This window comes from Lissotriton vulgaris, chromosome 3_1 (assembly GCF_964263255.1).
Source record: "Lissotriton vulgaris chromosome 3_1, aLisVul1.2, whole genome shotgun sequence".
Lineage (NCBI taxonomy): Eukaryota > Metazoa > Chordata > Amphibia > Caudata > Salamandridae > Lissotriton > Lissotriton vulgaris.
The window spans coordinates 1,770,283,409-1,770,299,275 of NC_141689.1; the positions used below are offsets into that span (position 1 = coordinate 1,770,283,409).

The following is a 15,867-nucleotide window of genomic DNA, read 5'->3' on the forward strand; positions in this document are numbered from 1 at the left end:
ATAACATTATTCATATAGGTATCGTGCCACCAAGACACACAGTGCTAGAAAGTCAAATCCGTTATTTGTTTTTATCCGAAATAAACTCTAAATTGTCCAAAAGCATTTATTTCATTTCCCCTAAAAAGCTACACACCTCATTTATAGCTCAAAATCAGATATTTCTTTGAACGTTTACTGTTCATAGCCAATATCAGTTAAAAAACTGTACAAGGTACCATCACTTACTACTCATTCTAAGATACCGTGTGAAATGTATGTCAGGTTAATCGTACATCACACAGCCAACAGCAGATTGAATAAATAAGGTTTCATGCAGCCCCAACGGGGTCTCCACATGATATAACGGGTGTCCTTTTTAAGAACTTCTTCAGTCATAACATTAACATACGGCCGAATAACTGGAGACTACAGAATTATCTCAGAATTGTTTCCATGTTTTCTGACTCGTTCTGCATTGGCCGGAGTGGGTGGTATATTGTCTCCTTTCAAAATCTGCCCAGTTCATTATAAGCTACAGCACAGCTTTCCAAACTTTTCATGTTGGTGACACACCTTTTTGTGCAAAATTTTTCAGGGACACGGTAACGCGGGCGAGTGCAGCGAGCTCGCCCGAACCACCCACAACCCCACACACAACCCCACACACACACACAACCCCACACACACAAACCCCACACACACACAACCCCACACACACATCCCCACACACACACACACAACTCCACACACACATCCCCACACACACACACACCACACCTCGCCCCCCCACACACACAACCCCAGACACAACCCCACACAACCACACACACAGACAACCCCACAAACCCCCACACACACCTCCACACACAACCCCCACACAAACAACCCCCACACAAACAACCCCACACACAACCCCCCACACACACACAATCCCACACACACACACACACAACCCCACACAACCCCCGACACACACAACCCCCCACACACACAACCCCAGATAATGTACGTATGTTTTGTATGGATCTGAAGAAAACCCACATGGTTCGTAACAGAGCATGAACAGGAGATTTGCACATTTGTGATATTATATATTATATATTTACAATCATGATACATTCCACACATATTTACAATTTTATGCACAGTGAGGTCAACTCATTTGCCCAGAATCACACATTTTATAGTCAAGTGCCAGAGCTGGAATTAAAACCAAAAGTTCACAGATCACCTGATGTCTCCAGTTTATTGGTAACATTTGCAGAGGTGGCTAAGGTTGTCCAGGAAAACACTAATGCCACTAAAAGTCCAGGAGGAGTGGGACTGACTTGTTAAAATACTGTGAAGCAGTCCAATTTAGAATCGTACCCGAATGGTCCAAAAGTGCCCTGATGAAAAACGGGGCTTCGTGGCTCAAGGAATTGATGAAAAAAAATCTGTGGGATCGAACTTGGATGAAAAAGTGAAAAAAGTCCAGAGACCATATAATCTGTACATCTACTTCGTAACAAAAAGCATAATGGATGTTTAGGACATATAGCTACAAGGGCTTGACTGTGTTCATGTTCCAATACACAAGAATATGTGACAAGAGAGGTCATAGGTCAGGGGTAGAATGAGGATGTAGGACGAGCTCAGATGGTAGAATGTTATGTCTTAAATCCTACTGATAATATAAAACAGGAAGCAAGAGAGGATGAGATTCACATGTGATCACACAGCAGATATATTGTTTCCCTTTAGCCACTGTTTCACACCATGTCCCAGTAGCCCGACCAACCAGTCACATTAAAAAAAAGTCCAAAATACAGCACTCAAATTAGATAGCAGACTAAAACTATTGGACTTCTGACGTCTGGGTCATGTATAACTGGGCTTACTCACTTTAAAGTTGGGCAGCCAGGGAATGAAATTAGACATGTAAATATTACTTCATTGGGAAAAGGCAGATACTACTTAAAACTGACCTCATTTTCCTTCAGTTCAGAATGTTTTTTACATAAAAGTCTATTCTTAACAAAAATGAAAAAGCAAGCTGTAACTGAAGCTAAGTGCTGTTTCCCGTCTGGTGCTGGTTTCTAATGAGATCCCTTCTCACCAATCCGTTAAATGTCAAGCATCCCAACACAAGATAAGAAAGCTCGGCAGTAAACATGCAAATGGTATCAGAAACTAAGACTTGCTCATGCCAAACCGTGACAAATACATATGGATTTGTAATAGCGAAGGCCAAGGCATTATTTCTGTGAAAAGGAAATCTTTGAGATGACCAGCCTGGTTTAAGCTCCTCTTCTGTTTGTCCTATCCAGGGCTCAAACAAGACAGATCGCCAGTGTTGCAGCAGACAGCGCCTTGCCACCCTCTCGGCTAAGGGAAATGCTTGTTCCCAAGATTACAGTAATTACAACTGCAGCGTGAGCTCCAAACACGCGCTAAAGGAAACGTCAGCATGTCAATGGGCAGATAAACAGCGCATTCATGCTTTAAGACAACCCCCCTTCCCTGCAGCCCTAACAAGCGCAACACACCTACGCATGGGGCGCGACACAGTAACGTGTCGCGCCACACAGTTTGGAAAGCTGTGAGCTACAGACTCACAAGCTGTTTATTTAAAAGTGCGCTTCAAAAACCCCAGGGGGAGGGTGGCGGTTTGCTGGTCCGACTGGGCGATGTGGCTAATTCGAAGAATTGAATGCATGAATGTATGTATGTGTATTTGTGAGTGAGTGTTGTGAGTGTGTGTGTGTGTGTGCCTGTGCGCGTGTGAATGCATGAGTGTAAGTGAATGTGTATGTGTGTATGTGTGGCCCCATACCCCTCTACCTGCTAAAATGACCAACCACCACTGGGTGAAATATATCTTTCTTCAAAGGCTATTTGTTTCATGAGTACAGGAGAAATCGGGGAAGACAGAAGAACTGGGGAACAGCCAAGCATAGCAGTCCGCAGACACTCACCAGCGCCATCAGCCGGCCGTCATCCTTCATAGCGAGATAGCGGTTTGCACAGACTCCCTTGATGGACACCACACCGCGCTCTTCTGCTTGAAGCTGGAGTTTAACTAGAGGTAATGAGGAGGGTGTGAGTTAAGTCACAAGAACTATAACATCTCAAATAAAAAATCATTTCTGTAGCCTAAAACATGAATGACGTATTCTTTTCAAGTTTTAAACAAACCACTCATCAAAGCAAACAAAACTAAGCGCAAACACTTACAGCATGTAAACAAACTTTGCAGTATGTGTGGAAATCTCGGAAATGACATGATTAAAGAAGTCCAGATCTCATCTTTCATCCTATAGGTCACAGGTAAAAGTTCCTTTCTGTAAGTCAAGTTGTAATCATACAAATTGCCCCTAGGTGCACAGCCTGCCCCAATGAATGTCTCCACTCAAACGTGCTTTATAAGAGTAGGAATAAACTGCGTTTTTCTGAAAGTATTATTATTATTTTTTAAACAAGTGCATTGTAATGCATCAGAATTACTGAAAGTTTACCAAAGACACTCTAGGCTTTATTATTTATGGCTCTGAGCTGTATCATTTGATTTAGCGTTTCTGTGACGTAAGAGGATCAAATTAATTTTGCACTTGATATCATGGCTTTGTTAATGCACCTTTTAAAAAGAAAAAATTGAAACTTTGAAGTTGAATTTTTTAAAGTAGGCAGTGGTCCTTGGGACCACTGAATGCTCTTAAAAATATTTTTCAACATTCTCAAAGGGTAAGGGGTCCCAAGGGCACTCATTCCCATATACAAATCGGGTACCACCACTTTTAAAATGGTGGTAAAGTATTATTCTTTAGCGACCGAAATTTGGTAGCAAAACAGTAATACATACCACACTGATTCGGTATTTGGAGGGGACGCTCAAAACACGCCCCTTCCAAATACTGAATCGCAAATGCAAACTGTGATTTGGTAACAAGTTACCAAACTGCATTGGTTACCTTTGAAAAAGCATTTTTCTGGTTAATAATATGCCTGATTCTCTACTCCGACTTAGAGCCAAATGGGATCATGATGTGGCTGGATTTGACGAGGAATGGCTCGAAGCCCTAGCTTCAACTAGGGAAACAGCCATTTCCTCCAGGCTCAGACTTGTACAACTCAAAATACTTCACAGAACATATCTTGCAGGACCAACACTGGTCAAAATTAGCTATTGGATCAACTCGGACTGTATTATGAAATGTGGGCAGGAGGGCTCTTTTATACATATACTCTGGGATTGTCCGGTAATCCAAGGGTTTTGGGCCGAGGTGACTAGAAGCATGAAGGAAGTGATGGGTATCCAAATAGATAACACTATAAAGACATGTCTTATTAATATCTGGGACCCTACTGACCTCAACACTAAAGAAAGAATATGGGTGACACTTGGACTGATGAAAGCCAAAAGGAACATAGCCAGATTGTGGGGGGCGCACAAATCTCCGTCCTTGGGAATGTGGGACAAGGATATGGATCATTGTATGTTTACTGAGAAGACAGTGTATGAATCTAGAGGCTGCCCTAACAAATGGACACAAATTTGGTGTAAGTGGAATGAATATAGGGGATTGATCTGTGAACCACCATTGACTAGACGAAGGCAGGAGTCGAAATAGACGGGTCCTATATCGATGGATTGTGTATTGTTTTAACTGTTTAACTGTATATACAATTATGTGCCTAAAGGGAATGAATCAGCGGAGAACCAACTAGTACATTGTTTGTAAATTCATTTTACTTATGTGACCTTGTCATTAAACAATCAAATTATTAAAAAAAAAGAATAAAACATTTTTCCAGTCACGAATCGGGCCATTTGTGACTGGAAAAAATGCTTTGAACATCTGGCACCAAGTTAAAAAAAATATAGTGCAAAGCAGTGCAAAAAAACCCAAGCAAAAGTGTTGGTCTAGCCACTGAAAAAACAGCCTCCTCAATGCGCATGCTGGTTGAGGAGAGAAAATATAACTGTTGTTTGGTTCCAGTACCTCCAAGGCTGTACTGCATTTCCTTTTGTTTGAGTGAATGCTTTTCTGTTTACACAGGTCTCTATAAAATGCCCCTTGCCTTCCCCAAACCACCAGAGCTTTTGGCAGAGGCCCCGTAAACCGAAAATAACCTAATTAAATAAAATGTACAGCATTCAGATTAAAGAGATCCTCATTCCCCACTCCTAATCCTTACTTATGCCGATTTCTCGGCCATCATCCCTACTTCTTATCCATCATCCCTACTTCACATCCATAATCCCTCCATCTCATCTCTACTTCTCATTTATCACCCCTACTTCTCATCCATCATCCCTATACTCATCCATCACCCTTTTGGCAAAAAATTGGCATTTGGAAAAAATACTATCATATAAAGGAAGCAATTACACCCATGACCCTGTCTCAGTAAAATACATTTGTAAGCAGATAACATCTATTGTCACAATAAAATCTTATGTTGTTAAGATAATCATCCATTTCAAAGGGGAAAATGGCGTTTTTGAAGAGTTTGGGGCATGGTAACTAAGTTACAAATGGCAAGAGGCTTAACAAGGATGACAGGGTAAAGGAAACAATAAAAGTAGTGCCTCAATCACAGTGCAATCAGCAGAAGGACAGCAATCAAGCTGAAGCAATCAGTACTTGGTCCATGCTCTAGTTAAAAGAAAAGGACGTGAAGTCAGCATGCACTAGCCAATTAAAAGGCAGCAAATAACATCGACAATTAAACTAACACATTTTGCTGAGAATGGACAACGTCTCTGGGTTTTGTTACATCAACTGCCTGGGAGGGTCCAAGTCAAGGACGTTGCCCGAACTGGCCAAAGATTTGTTGCATTTGTTCCAGGGCTTTTGAGCCGAGCTGTGCAAATTACCCAGTAGGCTTACAGTATCTGTATGACAGTGGACGTTCATCTCTGTCGAGTTCACCAGCTTCTGATTTCTATTAAGAAGCTGTTGCATTGCTTTATTTGTATCGCTCTTATTTATTGTTTTGACACCCTTCTCTCGATCAATAAAATTCTTTTTGAACTTAAAGAATCTGTTTGAGATGGTTTTGTCTCTTCAATTCTAGGTGAGTATGGTGGACCATGTCAGAAGCAGTTATTGATGTCTAGATACGAGCACATTCTGCTACTGAGGCTATGGTTTCCAAAGTAGGGGCAGAACAGAGGATATACTCAATGGAGTGGAATGGTTTTATAACTGTGCCATCAAAAGGTTTTACTTTATACCGGTGGGAAATATAAACTCTTTGGTGGTAAGCAAGCTTCGAACTAGTATAATCCTTGCATCCGTTTCCAATGTAGAATGAAAGGTTTTCTAGTTAAAATAAATAATGAAGCTCTTGAAATTGTTGAGGAGTTTCATTATTTGGGGTTGCGGTTCTGTACAAGGGGGTTTGCCAGCGTGTGGTGAGATTAGGGTCTTTAATGCAAAATCTGTAGTATAATGTTGCTAGTCATATTGTTTAATGTGCCCACAGAAGGTAAAGGGGTGGGCTCTGGGTTAGGTGGAGAGTGGTTTTCTTGTAATTAGAAACTGTATTTCTTCCAATGGCAAATTGTTCGATTTAGCTGTAAATAGATATGAGGATTTTTAAACATGGATCATTTTTAAACATGATATATGGATTTACTGACTACTGGCTGATTTATTTTGTTTTATTCGGAATAAACATAGTGACGATAAAAAAATAACAGAGAATTTACCAAGGATCACGCTGCCAGTCTACCTGATGAGGGGCAAGGCAAGTGGAACTAAATTAGTCTGCACAGTCATTATTTGACTTCAATTGCCAGCTGAGAAAAGAGCATGAAGATAAGAGGTTTAGAATGTAGTCTGACAATTAAAAGCAGCTTTAACTTGAAATAAAAGGAGCTACAGGTTCCAAGGGAAAACTGGCGCTCTGGGTAAAGCTATTGCAAAAGGGGTGAACATTCCAAATGGCTGATACAGACATGCCAAGGTTTGTGGGTCTAGGCCTATGGTCTCTGGCCCGACGTCAAGCGCTTTGCAGGCTTCCTCGCTGAGTATTCATTGGCTGTCAGTGCTGCTATAATAAAAAGTAGAGGAGATACACTGAATAGATGCTTCTACTAAATAAACTGAATGGGGCATATTAGCAAGAAATGGCGATAACTATCGCTAACCTAGGTTAGCGCTAGTTTTTTATCGCCGTTGATCCCTGCAAGTTATCGCCCTGTTAGCGATGTATTATCAACGTGTTGCTGATAAGGTGATAGCTTCACGGAAAACTGCCGCTAACATTAGCGCGATGGCCCTTAGCGACAGAAAAAGGCACGCTAAGCAGCAAGTGTGGACTTAGCCTATCAGCCCATCTCCAACATAAAAGATGTACAAAAAAAAGATGAATGCAGATTTGAGCAGCCAGGGCCAAGAGCAGCAAACATCAACAACCCCCTCAAGCCACCCAACATCCTTGTTGACCAGGATGAGACTCTGGATGCCTCGCTGGACCTGCGTATGGTTCCTGCATCCCTCGCTGGACCTACGTCTGGTTTCTGGATCGCTCGTTGGACCTGCGTCTGGTTCCTGGACCCCTTGCTGGACCTGCGTCTGGTTCCTGGATCCCTCGCTGAACCTGCATCTGGTTCCTGGATCCCTCGCTGGACCTGCATCTGCTTCCTGAATCCTTCGCTGGACCTGCGTCTGATTCCTGGATCCCTCGCTGGGCCTGCGTCTGTGGCCTGGAGTGGGATGTGGAATAGCTGTGGAGTCGATGAGCCATGGCGGGAGACATTGATGTGAGACGATCGCCCGTACCTGGTGGTGAAGTCTGGCAGTTCGCATGGAGACACGTAGCTGACCTGTGTGAGAAGCCTGCCTTGTGCAACTTGGTGCAGTCAATGGTAGAGGTGATCCTGCGCACCAACGTAGTGAGGTCCGCTTCGCATACTATAATTCACCACTACACTGGTGTGCACGGAGGGGATTACCAACGGTGGGTGCCGTCTCCCTGCATCACAGGACGGATAATGTTGGGTTGGCCGGATGCTCTGGAGGCTGTGGCTCCTGTGCTACGCTGAACTTGTGTGCTCTGAGCGCTACAACTACACACCTAAGGGAGTCCTGCTGCATCAACTGCATCAGGTGGTTCACCAGCGCACTACGAGGTGACTGCTGTACTCAGCCCAGTGAAAGCACACCTGCTCAGGCTCCTGTTGGCTAAGTCACAGATTTTGAGCGAGTGCAGTGGACTGTGCCACGGGGTCAATGTCCAGGTAAGGAGAAGGTGGTACGTGTAGCGCAGGAGGGCCGGGGGGGAGTCGCTAATGCCAATCACACGTAGATGACGCACCCCCAGTGGCGGCTCCACCTCTATGTTGGAAGAGCGGTCCCACCACCGCAAGCAGGGCAGAAGAGGAACAATCATCACATGATGAAACTCAATCAATCACTCACTCAGAGGAATTGTAAGCGCGCCACTCACCCGTGAGGGTCTCGCGTCACTGAGGGGGTGGGGCACAGATCTGTTAGCCGAAGAGCCAGGTCTTGAGGGTTTTCCTGAAGGTGTTCAGGGCGGGGGAACCTCTGATGTCTGCCAGTAGCTCGTTCCAGGTATTGGATACAATGTGGGAGAAGGATCTTTCGCCTGTTCTGGCTCTGTGGATGCGCGGGGTTTCTGACAGTGCGAGGTTGGAAGATCAGATGTCTCATCTGTGTATGTGGAAGTTGATTCTGTTGTTGAGGTATTTGATTAAGTTGTTGTGTAGGCATTTGTAGGCATGAGTGATGAGTTTGAAGGTGACTCATTTCACCACAGGAAGACAGTGGAGTCTACATAGGTGTTGGCTGATATGTCAGTGCCGGGGGATGCCGAGGACGAGTCTGGTGGCGGTGTACTGTAATGTTGGTAGTTTGCGGAGTAGGGACTTGTAAATGGCGGCATAGAGTGCATTCCCATAGTCCATTCTGCTGGTGATGAGTGCATGGGTGACTGTCTTCCTTGACTCAGGGGGTATCCATTTGAAGGTCTTGTAGACGATGCGGAGGGTGTTGAAGCAGCTGGAGGTGACGGCTTAGACCTGTCTGTTCATGGTGAGGGATGGGTCGAGTATGATGCCAAGGGTTCTGGCATGGTCCGAGGCTGTAGGTGGGCTTCCGAGGGCGAAGTCCAACAGGTGTTGTCCCATGCTGAAGGGGTGGTTACAAGGACTTCTGGCTTCTCGGAGTTGAGCTTCAGGCAGCTGTTGGTCATACAGCCTGCGATGTCCTGCATTCCTTTATGGAAGTCGAGTCTGGCGGTGGTGTGGGTCTTTGGTGAGGGAGAGGATGAGCTGGGTGTCATCAGCGTAGGATACGATGTTGAGGCTGTGTTGTCGGACAATGGCGTTGAGGCTGCCATGTAGATATTGAAGAGGGTTGGGCTTAGAGATGAACCCTCTGGGACTCCGCAGGTGATTTACGTGGTATCGGAGAGGAAGGATGTCAGTCTGATCCTTTGGCCTCTTTCGGGGAGGAATGATCGGATCCAGTTGAGGGTTGTTCTTTGTATGTTATGTTATGTTATGTTATAGGGATTTTTATAGCGCACAGCTGCCCCAGCAAAGGGGCGTCCCGGCGCTTTTGAACAGGCAGATAACACACATAACGCCACACAGATTGCGGATAGGAGCAAGAAGGGAAAACATTAAACAGCCTTAGGAAACAAATGAGTTTTAATGGCCCTCCTGCATGCAAGCAAATTGTCAAATGCACGGATATGGGGCGGAAGCGAGTTCCAAAGTATGCCGGACTCGTGTAATTTGGCGACTAGTGTGCGGTGGGAGACGGTGTTGAAGGCCGCTGAAAGGTTGAGTATGATGAGGGCTGTGGAGTGGCCTTGGTCCAGGAGGGTGCGGATGTCATCTGTAGTGGCAAGTAGGGTGATCTCTGTGCTGTGGTAGATGTGAGGAGGGCAGGGGTCGGTGGGGTCCCCAGGGTGGATGCCTCTCATGGTTGAGGCTGTGTATTTGGCTGTGACCAACGTCCAGGTGGAGATGGTGGGCTGGCTGGTGTGTTGGGAGGATGGCCGGGGGCCTGCTGTGGCTTCTGGTGGATGGACAGCAAAGTTGTTATGGAGTATTTCTGATCTTGCGGTGGAACTAGGTTCCACGCTTATCGCAGAGCTCTTCAATCAATCAATCAATCAATCAATCAATCAATCAATCAATCAATCAATCAATCAATCAAGCATTTGTAGAGAGCACTAATCACCCGTGAGGATCTCAAGGCGCTGAGGGGGGGGGGTGCAGCTACTGCTCGAACAGCCAGGTCTTGAGACAACTCGTGAAGGTCAGCAGGGTCTGGGTCTGTCGCAGATGGGTGGGGAGGGTTTTCCATATCTTTGCGGCGAGGTAGGAAAAAGACCTGCCACCGGTGGTCATCCTGTGGATGCGTGGAACGGTGGCAAGGGCGAGGTGAGCGGAATGAAGCTTGCGGTTCGGGGTGTAAAAGGGGAGTCATTTTTTGAAGTATGCTGGACCAGCGTTGTGGAGTGCTTTGTGAGCGTGAGTGAGGAGCTTGAAGGTGATCCTCTTGTTGACTGGGAGCCAGTGCAGGTCTCTCAGGTGGGCTGTGATGTGGGTGTGGTGGGGGATATTGAGGATGAGGTGTGCGGAGGCGTTCTATATGCGTTGTAGTCTCTTCTGGAGTTTGGCCGTTCTTGGGACAGGGTGATGACTGTGGCTTCGCTGCGTGGGTCGGTGAATTCATGAATGACCTTGAAGAGTTGCCTGGAATTGGTGGAGTTATTGAGGATTTGATTGTGGTAGTCCGTCATGGCGTCCTTGTAGGTGGTGAAGATTTCAGGTGTCTTGGTGTTTCTCTAGTCCTTCTCCAGGCATCTGCAGGTGCGTACTGCTTCTTGGAGATCTGTGGTGAACCAGGCAGCTTTCCTGGGGTGCTGTTTGTCGGGCTTGCATAGCGGGGTGAGCTTGTATGTGCAGCTGGAGATCCAATTGTGGAGTTCCTTTCTCCAATGCTGGCGTTGGCTGTGTTGGCTGTGTTGGTGGTTAAGGTCTGTCGGCAGAGGAGGCAGGTGAACTGGCCGTGGGTCATGTTTGGCGAGGCCTGTTGTCAGTCTCTGAGTTTTCCGTTGTTGAGTGCGTGGAGGGTGGCTGAGCTGTAGCAGTGGCTGGCTCGAGATCCAGGGTTCTGTTGTATGGCGTTTTAGGATCCAAGTGAAATTTCCCGATTCATGCCCTTACATAGGTACAATTCACATTGCCCTTATATAGGCATAGAAATCATAACCTTATTTAGACACAGCCCAGGCAGTCCAAATACAGGCATGGCTACTTCCACCCGTTCCAAAAAGCCACAACGATTTCTTGGAAAAATCGGCTTCAGCAGTCAGGGACATCCCCTTGCTTGCATATTGATTTGTCCAAGAACTCATGGAGTTTTCAAACTACCATTCCCTTGGGGTTCTTTGATGACGTTATTATGCCCGACTTTACGTCAAACTAGGCACCTTCAAGGTATAAATATGCCTACACTTGCCCTAGCAAAAACACGGTGGTTCGGAGCAGCTCGACTATCTACTTGCCCGATGTAGCTCGTTACAGCAAGTGCGGAGAGAAGCCGACCCTCCAGGTGACGTACTGATCGAGAAGCCGTCCTTTCTCTCGCTGAGAATCCAGCTCCAGTGTTCCAAGCTCCCCTCACGGGGTATTGGGAAATCGAGTCCCGAGACAGAGATACCAGACCTCCTTCATTCTAAAACCAAGGTGATTAGACCCTAAAGAGAAATCTTGGATAGATTCTTGGCAAAGAAATTAAACCTATGCTACACCACACTTACTTCTTCCCTCGTACTAGACTGAGGTTAGGTACATAGGGCTAGGCGTATTTTAGAAGCACCAGTTGAGTACTTTTAGCCTTTGTTATTTATGTATGTATTTATCTATGGTTTAGAAGCCATACAATGCTTTTACAGTATTATTTTATAATACTCTTCACGCTGTACGCATTATACTTAAAGAAGACTGTTCAATAAATCCTTTTATTGAAAAAGCCCATCTCTCTATTTCTCTGCACCTCTGATGAAACGAAGCATGCACGATTGACTGAGTAAAATATCTATCTATTGTTTCCACGACTCTGAAGATACGTTTATTCTTGGGGAAACAAAGTTGTCATGTTTATGCGGTTGTCAGAAACTAATCCCTTATTGTTTATTCAATAAAGTTTCTAGTGACCTCTGAGCTAGCTGGCACTCACAATTAAGTCTAATATATTCGATAGAGCCCTAGTAGACCTCAGTCCTAAGTCAAATCTATAGGATATATTATTCCAATGCGCAGAGCCTATTGGAAATATAGGAACTACACTACAGTTCCTGGCGCTGGTCACAGTCGGGACACGGCCGGGCGCAGATGGGCTTGCCTTAGGCACGCTGCCAGTGCACCAGCAGCGCGTGTCTGCTTCGCAACTACGCAGCGACTGCTATTAAGTAGGGGAGGGGGGAGGAACGATCATCTGGGATGCGGGAATGCGCGAGGACAGTGGTGCGGTGCCCAGCCGCGGTCTGTAGTGGGAGTACCTGCCGGGCGGTGTCGTGGAGAGGGGGAAGGGCAGGCAGGGGGGTAGGAAACTATGGATTACGGAGGTTTACAGTTAAGTAAACATATACATAAATAAAACGAATTTTGTTGCGCGAACTGCATCCCCACATGCGATGCAATGCTCGCAACAAAATGTTTTATTTATTTATATGTTTACTTACCTGTAAACCTCCGTAATCCATAGTTTCCTACTGCCCACCCTGCCCCTCCCCATGTCACCGCCCGGCAGGTATTCCCACTACCGACCGCGGCTGGCGGGGCCGCAGAGGTAGCAGCCGCGGGAATCGGGAAGTGGGGCCCAGAGAAGACAAAAATACAGAATGAAAAGGGAAAAACAAGGGATAACTAACTGAAGTGATCATGCTGTGTATCCTCAGGGAGTGGGAGGGTGGGTAGGACTGCTCCAAACACGGAGCAGCACATGGGTGGATTGGCATGCCAACTCAAGTGCGCAATGACTGATTGCTCAGCCCACTCATGACGCCCAAAGCAGTCATGCACACTTCCCTGTTTGCTGCAGGCTGCATTTCAGCCTGCATGGAGTACATGGCCACCCCTCCGGCCCCTGCCTGCATGACTTGTCCCTTTGCTGATTACCATTCACACCGCCGCATCGCAGAGTTGTGATTGACTCAGAAGAGGGAGCCTGGCCGCCTACTTCCTTTTCCTGGAAGCAGACGCAGGAGAGCAGGAGCTACGAATACATGAGACACGGCTTCGAGGTAAGTCTTCACTCAATAAATTTTTAGCAACACCCGCTCAAACACACATCCCCGGGTCCATACACCATCCCGTGTTCTTTCAGGCATTTACCACCTCAAAACTGTACACCCCCAGCACTTCTCAATGGTGGCCGCGGTGCGCCCATGCACAGCGAGCGTACCACTCTTGTGCCAAAGGAACATGTGTACTTGCAACGCCTTCCATAACATTACATTCCATTCCAATGCTCACAATACGTTGTATTCAAATGCAAAGTAACAGCACCAGCGTTGTCAGAGTTGCGTTGTTAACAATGTACTGCCTGCATTGTAATGGTCGTCTCCCGGGCCAAAGGCAACCACAGGCTATGTCGTTTAAGTCCGACTGCCCCTGGACAGCGCTCAGCACCAACGATCATTCCTCTTGGACACTCCACAGATAAGACACCAGCAACCTCCTCGCCATCAACCCTGGACTCCACATCGCCTGCCAGGACCAACCTCTGCTCGGACATCGCGATCGTCGTCACTGATGACTGCAGTGTCACTCTCAAGGAGCACCCGACCGTCAGAGAGGAGGCATTGCCATCACCTGCAGAAGCACACTCTGACTGACCACACACTCTAATGACCCAAGGGTGACCATGGACTATGGAAATTCCAAGATCTGACCAGGCACCATGAACATCCTCTGCAGCACTCTCATGTGCAGGCCCCCCAGGCCATGGCCCCCATTTGCCAATTCCACTGTAGACCTCATTGCATCTCAGGGTCTTCATTCCACAGATGACATTCAACTCGGTGACCTCAAGTTCCACCTGGGCAACCCAAGTGACCAGAGCACCACCCCCTCCTGGGGAGGGTCACCGACATCAGACACAAGAAGCAAGGCACCACAACATGCCACATAGCAAGACACACGGTCGAGCAAGTCACCTAGGTCATCATGGAAATCCACTACAGCCATGACCCATGACTCCGGACTCTCCTGGCACTACCGTCATTGGATGAATCACGTCTTGACCTTGCCCACTGGACGCCAGCGCCATTATTGCACCCCCTTGCAGCTGGATCTAGGCTACCGGAGAACATCTTGTCAACTCCCTCCGAACAACACTCCACCAATGCTTCCAAAGAATGACACCGCAGCATGCAACCACCACCGATGTATCTCCAACAACGCCGACATGGCACCGCTCATGAACGGCACTGCGTCAGGGCGGGGCAGTACCATAGGGATAGGCTGGACCTATGCATTGCTGGAGTTGGGTCTTGGTTGTGACATGACTGCAGCAATGCGTGACTTTAGTGCAGACAGATATGTCAGGATTCCTGACGTATCTGTCATTAATTGTGTCATAGAGCACTGTCCAGTGAGTATAGCCCATCCATGCTGTAGCAAGGGGGGCGTAATGAGAAGTGTTGCAACGCTGTCTTGTCACAGCGCAGCACTTTTCATGGCTTAGGCACAGGAATGTGCACTATCTTATTGATGGCGCGCATTCCTGCACTGTATTTGTGTTACAGGGCAGCGCTGCAACATTGCCTGCATTGCTGTCCAACACCAAAAACATGCATAGATGTGGGCCCAATACTTATCCCCCTTCTTAAGACAAGATATTTTCAGGTTTGAAGATCCTGCAGCTAACGGGCCTTAGCGCGACTTTTTTTCCCCGCAAGTCCAGGCCATCCTTTCTCATAGGGATAGTGCGGTTAGCGGGAGGTCTTATATATATATTTTTTTTTTAGATGGATCAACTCTGTTAGCGGGAGTTTTTGGGAAATTTAGAGATGGAAAGCCTACCTTGCATGTCATTAGCGAAAATTATCGCTGGCATACAAGTCGATAGAAAAACCGGCTGCCATTGCCAGAAAGCTGTCGCTAACGCCTGTTCGTGACAGCTTGCTAATAGGGAGATAAATAAATCGCCACTTTAGCGGAAAAAAAGTGCTGCTAAAGCGGCGATAAGCCCTTGCTAATATGCCCCAATGTGTTCACTGCTACGAATAAAGATTGTGTTTCCAATTCTCTATATGATTTTATTTTAAGACGCTGCAAGATGGCCTACCCTCAGACTCGATTCTAAGGACAGGATTATATGGTCCTGGCATGTTCTACAAAATGCAAATCCAAACACTAAGTTTCACTTTATGTTGTAATTATTTTTTGTGAGGGGCAGACTTTTTGGAAAAGCAATAAAAACAGTGTGTTTCCATTGATTCCTTGGAGCTTTATTCTTCATTCAGTGTTTTAAATTCAGGCCATTCCCTTGTACAAAGAAACAATCTCTCACACACACTGACATATTATAGAAACTGTAATTTCCCGAACTTGCTCTGGAAAGGAAAACAATTATGTTGTTTTGGTTACATGCTCCAAAACAGGCAAGTGAAAAATTTGAAACAGGTAATTGATGCAATTAGAGCCTTTAAAAGTACAGCAAATACATTTGCAGCCAATGTCTTACAGCTATATTTATGTTTTGGTACAAATATAGACTATTTCTACTTTTAATACAGAAATTTCATAAACTAGTCAAAGGTTACTTATAAATGTCTTGATTACTCACTGGTAATATTAGGTTTTCCTGGGTCCAGGGTGCAAAGTGACCTGCGGGTGCAACGTTT

The 15,867-nt window shown here is 46.1% G+C and overlaps 1 protein-coding gene across 1 annotated transcript in view; it reads right to left on the reverse strand.

Annotated features, from left to right (window-relative positions):
- Positions 1–15,867, reverse strand: part of FGF2 (fibroblast growth factor 2) — a 407,026-nt gene that overhangs the window by 166,635 nt on the left and 224,524 nt on the right. The window contains exon 2 of the mRNA XM_086962190.1: positions 2,940–3,043. Within this exon, the coding sequence (XP_086818316.1) occupies positions 2,940–3,043 (104 nt within the window). The remainder of the gene's footprint in view (positions 1–2,939; positions 3,044–15,867) is intronic.